This window comes from Dendrobates tinctorius, unplaced genomic scaffold, assembly GCF_039654945.1.
Source record: "Dendrobates tinctorius isolate UK_male_01 unplaced genomic scaffold, ASM3965494v1 ptg000019l, whole genome shotgun sequence".
NCBI lineage: Eukaryota > Metazoa > Chordata > Amphibia > Anura > Dendrobatidae > Dendrobates > Dendrobates tinctorius.
The window spans coordinates 23,806,486-23,822,076 of NW_027361687.1; the positions used below are offsets into that span (position 1 = coordinate 23,806,486).

At 48.3% G+C, this 15,591-nt stretch overlaps 1 protein-coding gene across 1 annotated transcript; it reads right to left on the bottom strand.

Moving 5' to 3' along the window:
• Positions 1-2,900: 2,900 nt before the first annotated feature.
• RCCD1 (RCC1 domain containing 1) lies at positions 2,901-11,752 on the bottom strand. The gene is made up of 8 exons (XM_073566702.1): positions 11,471-11,752; positions 7,545-7,763; positions 6,743-6,896; positions 6,537-6,658; positions 5,974-6,051; positions 5,744-5,896; positions 5,459-5,488; positions 2,901-3,068 (listed from the first exon to the last, which is right to left on the bottom strand). Exons 1-8 carry the CDS (start codon positions 11,685-11,687, stop codon positions 2,920-2,922), a joined length of 1,122 nt encoding a protein of 373 aa, XP_073422803.1. The 5' UTR covers positions 11,688-11,752; the 3' UTR covers positions 2,901-2,919.
• Positions 11,753-15,591: the final 3,839 nt, after the last annotated feature.

Consider the following 15,591-nt stretch of genomic DNA (forward strand, 5'->3'; position numbering starts at 1 on the left):
GACGCAGTGCAGACTGTTATTCAGCATTGCTGTGTCCTCAGATGGTCAGCTCTTGTGGTCAGGCCCCTGCTCCTCGCTCCGGTCTCTCCTGTACAGTGAGGCCTCATTATACCCCTGTATAAGGATCTAGTGATGCAGTGCAGACTGTTATTCAGCATTGCTGTGCCCTCAGATTGTCAGCTCTTGTGGTCAGGCCCCTGCTCCTCGCTCCGGTCTCTCCTGTACAGTGAGGTCTCATTATACCCCTGTATAAGGATCTAGTGACGCAGTGTAGACTGTTATTCAGCATTGCTGTGTCCTCAGATTGTCAGCTCTTGTGATCAGGTCCCGGCTCCTCGGTTGTAGTCTTAACATGTATTGTGGCATTTTTTGTTCATGTCCTTTGTGAGCTAGTAAGTGCTGTGATATGTGTTGATGCACATGATGCATCCTGATCCTGATGCAAATGCAGGTCCATGCAGCCCTATGTTAAGTATAGGGATGTAATCTGGATCAGGATGCATCAGGATTGCTATGCATCACAACGCACCGTACCAAAACGCTAGTGTGAACGCAGACCCACTCGTGCAGCCACTAACCAGGTGCCCCCATGTTATATACATGCTCTCAATACATTTTATTAACATTAACACACTAACATAGGGCACAAGCCCTTCTAGTGAGGCGGGAAAGATCACTGTATGACAGAGTAGCATGCGGACATAGTCTATATTATGTCTACATATTGGTCCCATACAGCACATCCCTCGCTTCCGAGCATGCTCAGTGCCACAGAACGGATCCCTGCACACGGATCCATGTTGTCCTGGATCCGTGCTCCATAGAGCTCCATTTTAATTCCAGACGTGTAGTCGCGGATCCGTGCGTCTCCCTGTGCCTGCGTGTTTTTCAGATGACACAAAACTGTAGCAAGTTGCGTTTTTGTGCATCTGATAAGATATGAGACACAGCGATCCATGGAAAAACGGTGACATCTGGATTCACATGCAAGTCCCATCCGTCACCACTGAAAGTCTATGGAGACGAAAACCGATCCGTGTGCAGTCAAAATATGCAAGTGTGAAACCAGCTTAACCCTATATAATGATTGGAGCTGGACCTGATCTCTCCACAGGTTTTACCTAAAATCACTTTATATTACTTCCCCCACCCTTAGGGCTCATACTCACTAGCGAGAGACTCGCGTGATTCTCGTGCGAGTCTGCACAAAAAAAAGAGGAAAGGAGCATGTATAAACCAGGGATCACCAGGCTAAAGTAACGTGGAAAAATTGATTCTTTATTGTAACACTGCACAACACACTGAAAACATTAAAAAACATTAAAAATGCCATAAGAAAAATGCAGAGACCCATAATAGGGGGCGGCTGCATAGAAGTACATGTAACCGCACGCTCCGGTCTGAGTGCTGGTGGCAGTGCCAGGTTTCCATGCGAGAAACACGCACAAGAATTGTGCGACTCTCTCGCTAGTGAGTATGAGCCCTTAGCAGCAACAACTGACGCCGTCTATCCTCCTCCCTGTAGTGTTGTCCTGAATCCTCCTGGCCCTGCGTTCAACGGGATCCGTTATATAGTAGCACTAACGCTATGTAGCGGATGCGTTAACGCACCCTTTGGCCGCAATGATACTAACGCATCCAAAATCGGCATGATGCGTTACTTCATGACGTACCCTTGAACGCGGGCTGCAGCAGTCGGGGGTGCGTCATGAAGTAACGCATCATGTCGATTTTGGCATCCGTTTGGATGCGTTAGTAGCATTGTGGCCAATGGGTGCGTTAACGCGTCCGTTACATAGCGTTAGTGCCGCTTGCTATGTAACGGATCCCGTTGAACACAGGGCCATTAACGCAATGTGGAACCTGGCCTAACACTATGAGAAGATGATATACCAAACAATGTGCGGAGTCTCTCCTCCAACATATACTATATACTGTATGTATACGCCAGGGATGAGGGGCCAGTAAAGTAGATCTTTATTCGGGACTAAAGGTAACGCACAGGTCATTGCAGATGATGACAAACAATGTGCTGAGTCCCTCCATGCCATATATGCCATGGAGGAACTGGCAGTGTATATTTGGGACTGAAGGGTTAACTCCCCTGCATTTATTCACAGTCCACAATTACACGTCCTCCTCTTCTGGCTGCTCCTCCCCCCCCCCCCCAGATGAATCACTGTCAGGCTTCACTAAGCTGCCAGGCGCCATAAAAAAAAAAGACTCGGCTCGTTCACCCTGCAGAGCCGGCTCATTTCCTTCACAGCAGGGAGACAGCTCTTTGAATCGGATCGTTCACGAACGACACATCACTATTGCTTACTTATCAATCATTGAGATCCGGCCCTGCAATCAGAGCGGTGGCACCGGCCGGGGATGAGAGCAGTTCATGTCAGGGACCTTTTCCTGCCACATTTTCTCATTTAGCAACTTTCCTCTGTTGGCTCTGTAGGAAACGTTGTGGCCGGACAGTAGGTCTGTGATGGCCACATTGGGGTCTGCAGCGCCACCCCATGGCGGAGTGATAGGTGTCAGGCAGGGAGCTTCTTACAGGGGATGTCAGGGATGGGGAGAAAAGGCTGCAGCCAGTCACCGAGCGAGTGCAGTCCGGTGGGGTTTGTGCTTGGTCCTAGTCAGGACTTCTGCTCCAGGGCCCCATGATTTCTATGTATGGCCCTTGGCATGTAACTGCTGATTTACACGGGATAAGTGACAGCGTGGTCACCACACACTCATGTATCCGCGGTATGCCACGGGCAGGTCGGCAGTCACAAATGCAATCACGTGCCGACCAGTCTCGTTTGGCTTCTGTCCACAGACGTGACTGCAGACTTTGGCCCAAGCCTGGATATCGCCATATAGACAGTCAATACAACATTATTCCAAACCATAAATACAGAAACTGTAAAAAAAACTGTTTTATTTCGCTCCCAGGCCGCACGTTACATAAGTGCTCCAATGTCCACAAGTTACATCTGTCACGCAAAATTTATTCTGGTAAAAAAATTCCACCCGTTTTGGCTGGTCCAGATTCTTGGTGTCTCCGTGTCCAAGCTGACCGTATTTACCTGGAGTGGAGAAGGAAATGGGGTTAGTCATAATTATTTTATTTCTATAGCACCAATATATTCCCAGCACTTTACAATTGAGCGTGGACTTGTATAGACAAGCAGTGAGGGTCCTGCTAGCTTACAATCTGTAAGGAGATGGGGACGGTCACAATAGGTAGAGCGTGCTGTCATGTATAGGCCAGCCATCATTATAATATATCGGGGTTATGATATAAAGCTGCAGGAGCCAGTAATCAGTCTGGATCTGTACAAGTGCAGTCACCAAGTGCTATTGGTTAGCATGGAGGATGTGGAGACAGATGAATAGCAGGGCTAAAGGCCCCGTCACACACAGTGATCTCGCTAGCGAGATCGCTAATTTTGTGACGCCACAGCATTCTCGCCAGCGAGATCACTGTGTGTGACGGGGATCAGTGACCCCTGCCGGGTATCGCTGATCGTGCTCGTTCGGCCTGGGCCATTTTTTGATCGCTGGTCTCCCGCTGGCCAGCACGCATCGCTGCATGTGGCAGCGAGAGACCAGCGATCAGCGATGCTGGATGCTGGTTTGTAATGTAAACAGCAGGTATCCAGGAGCCATGGCCGGTTTCCAAGGTAAACAGCGGGTATCCAAGAGCCGCGGCTCCTGGATACCCGATGTTTACATTACAAACCAGCTTGCTCGCTGGTCCTGATCACTGGAGGGGCTGTCTATGTGACAGCTCACCAGCGATCAGCCTAACTATGCCCCAGCGATCCCATCCATGTCGGATCGTTGGTGGGATCACTGGGACATCGTTATGTGTAACAGGGCCTTAAGATTCTGGGGAAGATCAGAAGTGGAAACAGGGCAGAGTTAGATTAGTGAGGTGATAGGCCTGTCTAAAGAGATGTGTTTTAGGGGCACGCTTACAACTATCGGGGCTAGATATTAGTGAGATCGTCTGGGGTAGTGCATTCCAGAAAACTGGTGCAGCACAAAAGAAGTCTTGGAGATGGCAATAAGAGGTCTCGATTATGGAGAATGTTGGCCTTAGATTAGTTGCAGAATGGAGAGCACGGGTAAGGTGTAAAACAGATGAGGGAGGAGATGTAGGGTGATGCAGAACTGTGGAGAGCTTTGTGTGTGAGTGAGCAGTCCGTAGTGTATTCTGCAGTGATTTGGTAACCAGTGCAATGACTGGCACAAGGTGGAGGCATCAGTGAGGTGGCTGGACAGAAATACCACCAAGGCTGCTGCATTCAGAACCTGATTGGAAGGGTGAAAGTTTAGTAAGAGGGAGACTGATCAGAAGGGAGTGCAGTAGTCCAGACGAGAATGAATGAGAGCGACAGTGAGAGTCTTTACAGTTTCAAAGTTGGGAAAAGGTTGGATTCTGGAGATGTTTTTAGATACCAGTGACATGAGCGAGTAAGTGATCGAATATAGAAAATAAAGGAAAGTTCTGTGTCAGATACGACCCCAAGGCAGCAGGAATGCTGCTGGGGGGTTATGGATGAACCACCCGAGGTAACTGTAATATCGGGTGTAAGTAGGTCGAAAGAGGGAGCAAACACATGAAATTCAGTTTTGGAGAGATTCCGTTTATATAGAGGGAGGACATGATGTTATAGGCAGCGGACAGACAATCAGTGGCTCTGCCAAAGCTGACTAGCTATAAAAATATCAAACACAGGAAGTAGCGGAGACTCAGCACTGGATCTGAGAGGGTGATTAGAGAAAAGTCTGATTTTTTTTTTTCAAAATAGACTGTAGCCTGAACATAGGCTTTCTGAAACTGAAAAAACCCCTGTAACTTAATTCTGCTGCTCTGCTAGTTGTAGTAGTACCTTGCACATGACCTCTAAATACAGTGGTCCCTCTATATAGTGTCATCAGACATAGGGTACTGCTGAACAGGCATCCAGAGAGCAGTACTGCTGACACTCTGGACCAGAGGGAAGACTCCACCATGCACGAGTCTATTCGAGTTTCAGAACAAAACAAGAAGGGTACCAGAATGACCGATAACCATTATTATAACCATTGGGGTGGCACGGCGCAGCACTGGAGTCCTGGGTACAAATCCCACCAAGGACAACATCTGCAAGGAGTTTGTATGTTCTCCTCGTGTTTGCGTGGGTTTCTTCCAGGTTCTCTAGTTTCCTCCCATATTCCAAAGACATACTGATAGGGAACCTAGATTGTGAGCCCCATAGGGGACAGCGATCATAATGTCTGTAAAGCACTGTGGAAACAATGGCGTTATATAAATGAGTAAAATAAATAAATACTACTGTCTCCAGAGGATCTGGGATGCCGTAGGTAGGAGGCAGCTCACGGATTACGGACAGGGACCCTGGATCAGTGTCCTACAAATTAATTTGTCCATCTCTGGTATATACTAAGAAAATAACCTTGTACTTACCCCATCCCCATGTGAACAGCTCTCCAGAACCTGTGAAACCAGATGAGAACATGTCATCAATAAAGAGCTGGTCTCATCACTGTCCAGAGAAACCCGACACTCCCATGACTACTGGATAATCCCACAAAATGCTTGCCCTTATGTGTGACTGATGGATGCATGTTACCCAAGCCACTATGACAAAGTCGGCCAGACTAATCCCGCGGGTCACCATCAGCCGCCTACATTCTCTGACGTTCCCCCACTAAATGTGTCTAACTGGCTTTAGCATGAACCAGCCCTTACGTGTCACTGCGGCGGTATGACGAGACCCACAGCCGGCTTTTGCCACTTCTATTTCTTGCGGTAAATCAATTAAAGCTGGAAAAGCCTGAAGTCCAATAAATTCGCTGTCTTCATCCATGTCACACCCCGTAGGTCCTTCTTCGAAGGAAACCCCTGAAAAAAAGGTAAAGTCTGGGCGGTCTAATGTGGCATGGTAAGCGGTAAACATACAGTATACATACAGCCCTTACGTTCTAGTTGTAAAGTCTTCGAAGGAAGTCCGAGCTGCCCAGATTCATTCCATCCCCAGCAATATATGTCTCCACTTTCTAGAGTAGGAGACACGGTTAGTTTGTTTCTTAACCAGGTAGCGGTCTTTCAGTAACTTCTTGAAGGGGGATCTGTCACCAGCTCAGAAGGTTCCAGTTTTTGCTCTTATTTTATTCCCACTTCTCCCCTGAGTATTCCAGCTAATATTCTTCTAAAATCTGACATACGGTCCCAGAGAACTGGGCGTTTTTATTTAGGGATACACTTTTATGGTCTTTGCCAAGAGAGGTGTGGCTTACAGGATCCTCTGGGGCGTTGCAGGACAGCCTAGAGACACGCCCCAGAGGATCCTTTGAGCCACACTTCCTTTGGAAAAGACCACAAAAATTAGAATTACATAAACAAGCTCATATCTCTAGAAGTGAATGGCAGATTTTATAAAGACGAATACTGGCATACTCAGGGAAGCAAAAGGAACAAAATAAAAGCAAAAACTGACCACTCCAGCAGTTTATAATACTATTCATTTAGCTGAGATTCTTACCGCTGACAGCGACTGAATGCCATCCTCCTGCTGCCACCTCACTCATCGTCACCCCATGCAGAGCTTCCACTAGACGAGGTTCTGACACGTCCTCCACATCTCCGTGTCCCAGCTGTCCATGTCTGACAACCAGAGGTCCAATATAAGAATAAGACACAAAAGGGTGTCAGTGTATGCTATAGTGTACTGCCAATACTCGTCCATACCTCCCTGCTCCCCAGGTCAGCACCTTCCCATCAGATGTCAGCAGAACGACGTGCTCATTTCCCAGAGCCATCTTCTGAGCCTGAAGTGAGGGTGGAAGTTCCCTGAAGAACGGAGGTTGAAGTAAGACGTGTCCTTTATCCACCAAGGGGAAAGCTATAATTACAAAATACAATGGAGGTTATTTTGTTAAGGGGTCTATTAACAACAGTTTGGATTGGCAATAATTTTTTTTTTTTTACCTACTTTTTATTTGTTTTTAATATAGTATTTAAATCCTGTTTAATTATTTGATTTCCTCTGTAACAGGGGCTGGTTTATTAGCCCCAGTAACAGGGGCAATTCAGCCTCCTGGCTGCATAGTAGAGCTTTCTGGAGTCTCCTAGGATCCAGCAGCTCCTGCTCCCTCACTATACACAGTGATCACATGACCAGTGGGTCAAGAGGGGCATATACCGTTATCACTCCCCATTCTTTATATATAGAACTTGTTCAGCGCTGTGTGTAGAGTGATAGAGAAGGCAGAGACATTTATAATCCATCTCTGCCTTCTCGGTGTGTGGAGTCCCATAGCTGCACAATCTTATCCAAGCTTATTCTGTACTGACATTCTAGAAATGCAGACCACATGGTCGTATAAAGTAGATGGGTGGTCCGGACCTGGTTAAAGTTCCAGGACTCCACTATGTAAAGACTAGAGATGGACTTAGGCCTGATGCACCTACAAGAAATGTGTTTAGTATTAGAAGTAAATAATTTAATATGACAAGACCTACAGTGTACATACAGTAAGACTATATATACCAGCATTGTGTACATCCGATAACTCCATCTTCCACATGGGTTCTGGCGCGGTCCCCGCACAATCCAGGTGGGCAACATCCCAGCACTCTGCCCTTCCTTTTATTAGGACAAGGAGATATTTCTCTGATGGCAGAACATCCCGACAATCCAGATGATGGAACCAGATGGACTGCTGAGGGCTCCCAGCGATGCACCCGGACAAGAGTAGGGAACCGTCATCTGCAAATCACAAAAACTAATGGGTTATATCTGCCATCACCGTCCAGCTGCCAGGAAGGAGCCTCATTGCCAGCCTCCTTCTTCCCTGATCCATCTCAGTGCCAGCCTTCTACATCCCTGATCCTCTTCTGTGCCAGCCTTCTCCATCCCTGACCCATCTCAGTGCCAGCCTTCCCCATCCCTGACCCTCCTCTGAGCCAACCTTCTCCATCCCAGACCCATCACAGGAGCCAGCCTTCTCCATCCCTGACCCTCCTCTGAGCCAACCTTCTCCATCCCAGACCCATCACAGGAGCCAGCCTTCTCCATCTCTGACCATCCTCTGTGTCAGCCTTCTCCATCCCTGACCCATCTCAGTGCCAATCTTCTCCATCCCTGACCCTCCTCTGTGTCAGCCTTCTCCATCCCTGACCCATCTCAGTGCCAGCCTTCTTCATCCCTAACCCATCTCAGTGCCAGCCTTCTCCATCCCTGACCCTCCTCTGTTCCAGCTTTCTCCATCCCTGACCCATCTCAGTGCCAGCCTTCTCCATCCCTGACCCTCCTCTGTTCCAGCTTTCTCCATCACTGACCTATGTCAGTGCCAGCCTTCTCCATCAATGACACTCCTCTGTGTCAGCCTTCTCCATCCCTGACCCATCTCAGTGCCAGCCTTCTCCATCCCTGACCCTCCTCTGTTCCAGCTTTCTCCATCACTGACCTATGTCAGTGCCAGCCTTCTCCATCAATGACACTCCTCTGTGTCAGCCTTCTCCATCCCTGACCCAGCTCAGTGCCAGCCTTCTCCATCCCTGACCCATCTCAGTGTCAGCCTTCTCCATCCCTGACCCATCTCAGTGTCAGCCTTCTCCATCCCTGACCCATCTCAGTGCCAGCCTTCTCCATCCCTGACCCTCCTCTGTTCCAGCTTTCTCCATCCCTGACCCATCTCAGTGCCAGCCTTCTCCATCCCTGACCCTCCTCTGTTCCAGCTTTCTCCATCACTGACCTATGTCAGTGCCAGCCTTCTCCATCAATGACACTCCTCTGTGTCAGCCTTCTCCATCCCTGACCCATCTCAGTGCCAGCCTTCTCCATCCCTGACCCTCCTCTGTTCCAGCTTTCTCCATCACTGACCTATGTCAGTGCCAGCCTTCTCCATCAATGACACTCCTCTGTGTCAGCCTTCTCCATCCCTGACCCAGCTCAGTGCCAGCCTTCTCCATCCCTGACCCATCTCAGTGTCAGCCTTCTCCATCCCTGACCCATCTCAGTGTCAGCCTTCTCCATCCCTGACCCATCTCAGTGTCAGCCTTCTCCATCCCTGACCCATCTCAGTGCCAGCCTTCTCCATCCCTGACCCATCTCAGTGCCAGCCTTCTCCATCCCTGACCCATCTCAGTGCCAGCCTTCTCCATCCCTGACCCATCTCAGTGTCAGCCTTCTCCATCCCTGACCCATCTCAGTGTCAGCCTTCTCCATCCCTGACCCATCTCAGTGTCAGCCTTCTCCATCCCTGACCCATCTCAGTGTCAGCCTTCTCCATCCCTGACCCATCTCAGTGCCAGCCTTCTCCATCCCTGACCCATCTCAGTGCCAGCCTTCTCCATCCCTGACCCATCTCAGTGCCAGCCTTCTCCATCCCTGACCCATCTCAGTGCCAGCCTTCTCCATCCCTGACCCATCTCAGTGTCAGCCTTCTCCATCCCTGACCCATCTCAGTGTCAGCCTTCTCCATCCCTGACCCATCTCAGTGCCAGCCTTCTCCATCCCTGACCCATCTCAGTGTCAGTCTTCTCCATCCCTGACCCATCTCAGCGCAGGCATTCTCTATCCTTGACCCTCATCTGTGCCAGCCTTTTCCTTCCCTGATCCATCTCAGTTAGCTTTTACTGTCTATATTGCTAAAAGCTCAATTACTGGGTTCTGCCAATACAGACAGCACGACCTGCTGAGCCCAGTGATTGACTACAGTGCAAGTGACCGCTGTGGCCAATTACTGGGCTCAGCACTTTGTGCTGTCTAAATTGACATAGCCCAGTGATTGGCTGCAGTGGTAACACGACTACAGGCCAAGTGACCTCGGCAACCAATCACTGGACTTAGCGGCTCATACTGTCTATATTGGCAGAGCCCAATGATTGGCTGCAGTGGTCCTGTGTGCTTTACTTACGTCACCGCTGCAGCCAACCACTGGCCTCTGCCAACATAGACAGATGCTGCTGAGCCCAGTGATTAGATGCAGTGGTCATGTGCACTGGAAACATCATGTCACCACTGCAGCCTATCAACAAAGCCCAGGACAGCAGGGAAGAGCTGGAGCAGGAAAGGTAAGGAATGGTTAATTTATTATTTTTTAACAAAAAGCAAGAAAAAAATCAGCTAGAAAATTATAACTGGAAACCCCCTTTAAGTTCCAATAAAACTAGCGAGCTCCATGTCACACACTCAGTCCTACATGGGGCGGAACTCAAAAGCAGCCATAAAGGCTGTGGCCATCAGGTGGCGCACCTGTCACACACTCAGTGCAGTCCTGCGTGGGGCAGAACGGCAGAGCTCATAAGCAGCCATAAAGGCTGTGGCCATCAGGTGGCGCACCTGTCACACACTCAGTGCAGTCCTGCGTGGGGCAGAACGGCAGAGCTCATAAGGAGCCATAAAGGCTGTGGCCATCAGGTGGCGCACCTGTCACACACTCAATGCAGTCCTGCGTGGGGCAGAACGGCAGAGCTCATAAGCAGCCATAAAGGCTGTGGCCATCAGGTAGCGCACCTGTCACACACTCAGTGCAGTCCTGCGTGGGGCAGAACGGCAGAGCTCATAAGCAGCCATAAAGGCTGTGGCCATCAGGTAGCGCACCTGTCACACACTCAGTGCAGTCCTGCGTGGGGCAGAACGGCAGAGCTCATAAGCAGCCATAAAGGCTGTGGCCATCAGGTGGCGCACCTGTCACACACTCAGTGCAGTCCTGCGGGGGCAGAACGGCAGAGCTCATAAGCAGCCATAAAGGCTGTGGCCATCAGGTGGCGCACCTGTCACACACTCAATGCAGTCCTGCGTGGGGCAGAACGGCAGAGCTCATAAGCAGCCATAAAGGCTGTGGCCATCAGGTAGCGCACCTGTCACACACTCAGTGCAGTCCTGCGTGGGGCAGAACGGCAGAGCTCATAAGCAGCCATAAAGGCTGTGGCCATCAGGTGGCGCACCTGTCACACACTCAGTGCAGTCCTGCGTGGGGCAGAACGGCAGAGCTCATAAGCAGCCATAAAGGCTGTGGCCATCAGGTGGCGCACCTGTCACACACTCAGTGCAGTCCTGCGTGGGGGCAGAACGGCAGAGCTCATAAGGAGCCATAAAGGCTGTGGCCATCAGGTGGCGCACCTGTCACACACTCAGTGCAGTCCTGCGTGGGGCAGAACGGCAGAGCTCATAAGCAGCCATAAAGGCTGTGGCCATCAGGTGGCGCACCTGTCACACACTCAGTGCAGTCCTGCGTGGGGGCAGAACGGCAGAGCTCATAAGCAGCCATAAAGGCTGTGGCCAGCAGGTGGCGCACCTGTCACACTCAGTGCAGTCCTGCGTGGGGCAGAACGGCAGAGCTCATAAGGAGCCATAAAGGCTGTGGCCAGCAGGTGGCGCACCTGTCTCACACTCAGTGCAGTCCTGCGTGGGGCAGAACGGCAGAGCTCATAAGGAGCCATAAAGGCTGTGGCCAGCAGGTGGCGCACCTGTCACGTAGGCGGTGTAACTCCACGACGGCACGGACTTGGCGAGCGTCTTCCTCTCCAGGCCGCGGAGCTGCACGGGCTCTGGGGAGCTCAGTGCGGTTGCTGTCCCGGACTTCAGCTGCCCGAAACCCCCGAATCCAAACCCGAACCACAGCATGAGGCGCCAGGATTCCCAGAAACTGCAGCGGGTGACTAGCAATGATGACGTCACGGACATGTGACCACTCCAGTCACGTGGGGAGCAGTCACTACTGCAGGTGGAAGGAGCGCTGACGTTGTGGGACTTGTGGTTCTCTCCTCATAACCACAGCATATGGTTCCAGCCCTCACTCCCTGGGACTTGTAGTTCTCTTCTGCCGTTACACGATAGACTTGTATCTGCAGCTTTCATAATCTGGGACTTGTAGTTCTCGCCTGTCATAATGATCACTTGCATCCTATGAGCCTATAGCTGCAGTTCTTGACATACTGGGCGTGACAGGTTAGAAACGGATAGAATATATATGTCTTTATATTTCATCGAGAGATAGAAGAATAGCCGGGAACTCAGTTGCCGTCCCTCTGGTACCAGCTATGGCGGTATACTTTCCCCCTGGGCATGCCCCTAACGCTCCCTGTATAGGGGTCGGTTCCACCCAGGGTCGGTAGGTTCCGTGATCCAGTGGGTCCACTCCAGGATCCGTGACAGTCGGCTTCTGTAGAATCACTGCAGGAGCCGACAGGATAGGAGAGATGGATTACATACAGTAAATCCGTATAGAATACGTAGATATATACAGGTCAGTGACAAATACAATTGGCATAGTGTGTGTGCACAATTCTGGACATGTACTTAATGAAAAAAAGATTCTTTTACAGAAAAATATGGCGTGGGCTCGCCCTATAATAGCACTGGCTATTCCGACAGCTGAGGACTGATGTTAATAGCCTACAAAGGGGCCATGGATCCTGGTCTCCCACGGCTAAAAGCATCAGCTTTCAGCCCCCCCTGAAAAGGCGCATCTCTGGAGCGTGGGAAAATGCCAGTTCGCAACTTAGCACCGTCCAGGTTGAGAAATGTATATCCCCCAGATATGGATTACGGCGTGGGACACAACGACTGACAGGCATCATACTATATATTGTTGCTTTTTTATTTTATTTTTATTACAGGAGAATGAGGGCTTTGCAGGGATTTGGTGTGTTTGTAAGTATGGTTTAATTAAGAATAATAAGAGTCTGTGTCTTTATTTCAAATAAAGGATTTTTTTAATTGGTGTCTGACTATGGGGTTAGTAATAGGGGGGTCTTATTGACTCCTCTCCATTCATCCACCCCCTGATGAAGGAAGGATTCCGAAATGCACGTCGGGGAGCGCGTTACAGGGACGTGGTGACCCTTAAAGGTATAGGATCCATTTTTTGCAATCCTCTCTATATTTTTCTTGCACTTTATAAAGAGTCACTGTGTTGTTCTATATAAATGCGCATGGTTAAAGTTTGCATGTGCACACTGCCCTTTATATGGCAGTGATTATTTTGCATCACTTATATCATTTTTATGATATACAATATATGGTTGTTTTTTTTCTGTATATGCACATTGCTCTTTTTCAGCAGCGATTTATTACGTTACCAATGGTCTTTTTCAATCTTTTTTTCTTTTTGTGAATATAACACTGTTTTTTGCACATTGCAATCCTCATGGCAGTGATTTATTAAATGGTTGTGCTTTATTTTTTTGCATGCACTTGCACTTTTTCATTGCACATTATACTATTTTTGAAAAAATTTTTTAACTTTATAATATATGAGGTATGCATATTAGAATATGAATTATATGTAATGGGGTCCAATTTTATAATTTTGTAAAATCGTTCCTATACGTGCACTTTGTTTTTATTTGTTTTTTATGTAACCACCTGTATAATAAAGAATATTAATTAAGTACACCTTGTCTGGTTTTCTTTGGTTAACAGGTCTTATGGTTGGTGGGTTTGTTTTTTGATCTTAAATTAGTGTGTAATCACTATTTTCACTGGACACTTGTGGTGGAAATGAATATATTTATCAATATTGTTATATCATTCTATATATCGAGCTATATACTATATCCAGTGTCGGTGTGTGGTTTTCTTCCATTACTAACCTTGGGGCTTTCAGTCACCTGAAAGGTGACATCAACCCCCAACTATTACCCAATATGCCATCGCTACAGGGCAGTTTGAAGAGCAAGGCTATAATGACTTTGGGATACTGATCTCACACTAAGAATACACACAGAAATGTATTTTTAGTGTGAGATCAGTGGCCCAAAATCATTTAACCCCTTAAAAACATCGGTTATTCAAATCTGTAAAAAAATTGGCTTTTTGCCCACTTTGATGCCAATTCTGATGCCCAGAACCCATTTGGGCCAGGCTAGAGGGACCTGGGTTTGATGCAGGGCATCACTATCTATGTATTCTTAGTGTGAGATCAGTGGCTCAAAGGCATTTAACCCCTTAAAACCATCAGTTACTTATTCAAATGGCCAAAATCGACTCTTCCCACTTTGATGCCAGTTCTGATGCCCAGAACCCATTTGGCCAGGCTGAAAAGACCTGGTTTTGATGTTGGGCTCCCTGTTTATACGTCTTCACTGTGATATCAGTGGCCCAAAGTCATTTAACCTCTTAAAAACATCAGTTACTTATTCAAATCTGTGAAAATGGGCTGGTTTTCCACTTTGATGCCAATTCAGATGCCCAGAACTCATTTGGGCCAGGCTGGGGCTCCCTGTTCTATATGTCTGCACGGTGATATCAGTGGCCCAACATCATTTAACCCCTTAAAAACATTCAAATCTGTGAAAACCGTCTGTCTGCCCACTTTGATGCCCAGAACCCATTTTGGCCATGCACGAGAGATCCTGGGTTTGATGCTCAAAAATATTTCCAGAATCCGTCCCTTCCTTAACCCTCACTCTACTAAAATGCTTGTGCATGCCCTCATTATCTCCTGCCTCGACTACTGCAACATCCTTTTATTTGGTCTCCCTGCTAACACCCTCGCACCTCTCCAGTCCATCTTTAACTCTGCTGCCCAACTAATTCATATCTCTCCTCGCTACTCCTCCGCTTCTCTCCTCTGCAAATCTCTTCACTGGCTCCCATTCGCTCAGCGTATCCAATTCAAATTACTAATACTGACCTACAAGGCCATCTATACCCTGTCTCCTCATTATGTCTCTGAACTAATCACCCGATACCTTCCCTCACGTAATCTCAGTCCTCCCAAGTCCTCCTTCTCTCCTCCACTTATTCGCTCCTCGCCCAACCACCTCCAAGACTTCTCCCAAATATCCCCCATCCTCTGGAATTCTCTGCCCCAACACGTCCGACTATCATCCACACTCGGATCCTTCAGACGGAACCTGAAAACCCACCTCTTCAAGAAAGCCTACAGCCTGCAATGACTCCCGCTGCCTCCTCACCACTACCGGAGATATCGCCTCAAGCAACATCGGGGCTGCTGCAACCCCCAACCTACTGTCTCCTTCCCCACCATCCTGTAGAATGTAAGCCCGAAAGGGCAGGGTCCTCGCCCCTCTGTATCAGTCTGTGATTGTTAGTTTGTTTACTGTAAGTGATATCTGTAATTTGTATGTAACCCCTTTTCATGTACAGCACAATGGAATCAATGATGCTTCATAAATAATGCAGGGCATCACTATCTATGTATTAGTGTGAGATCAGTGGCCCAAAGTAATTTAACCCCTTAAAAACACCAGTTAATTAATCAAGTTGCCAAAACCAACTGCCCACTTTGATGCCAGTTCTGATGCCCAGAACCCATTTGGGCCAGGCTGAAGAGACCCGGATTTGATGTGGGGCTCCCTGTTCTATATGTCTGCATTGTGATATGAGTTGCCCAAAGTCATTTAACCCTTTCATTAACACCCTTTGGTGCCCACTTTCATGCCCCTTTTTGTGCCAATTTTATAGTTTTTGTAGCCGTTTTTAATTCACATCAGGGCACCTCGCTGCATTGTGTGTTATTATTGTAATGCTTATTTTATGTTGTTAAACCTATAAAATACCAAAAAGGAAAAATTGCTGAATAATAAACTGATGAATAAGAAACCAACTTCAGCCTTGTGAG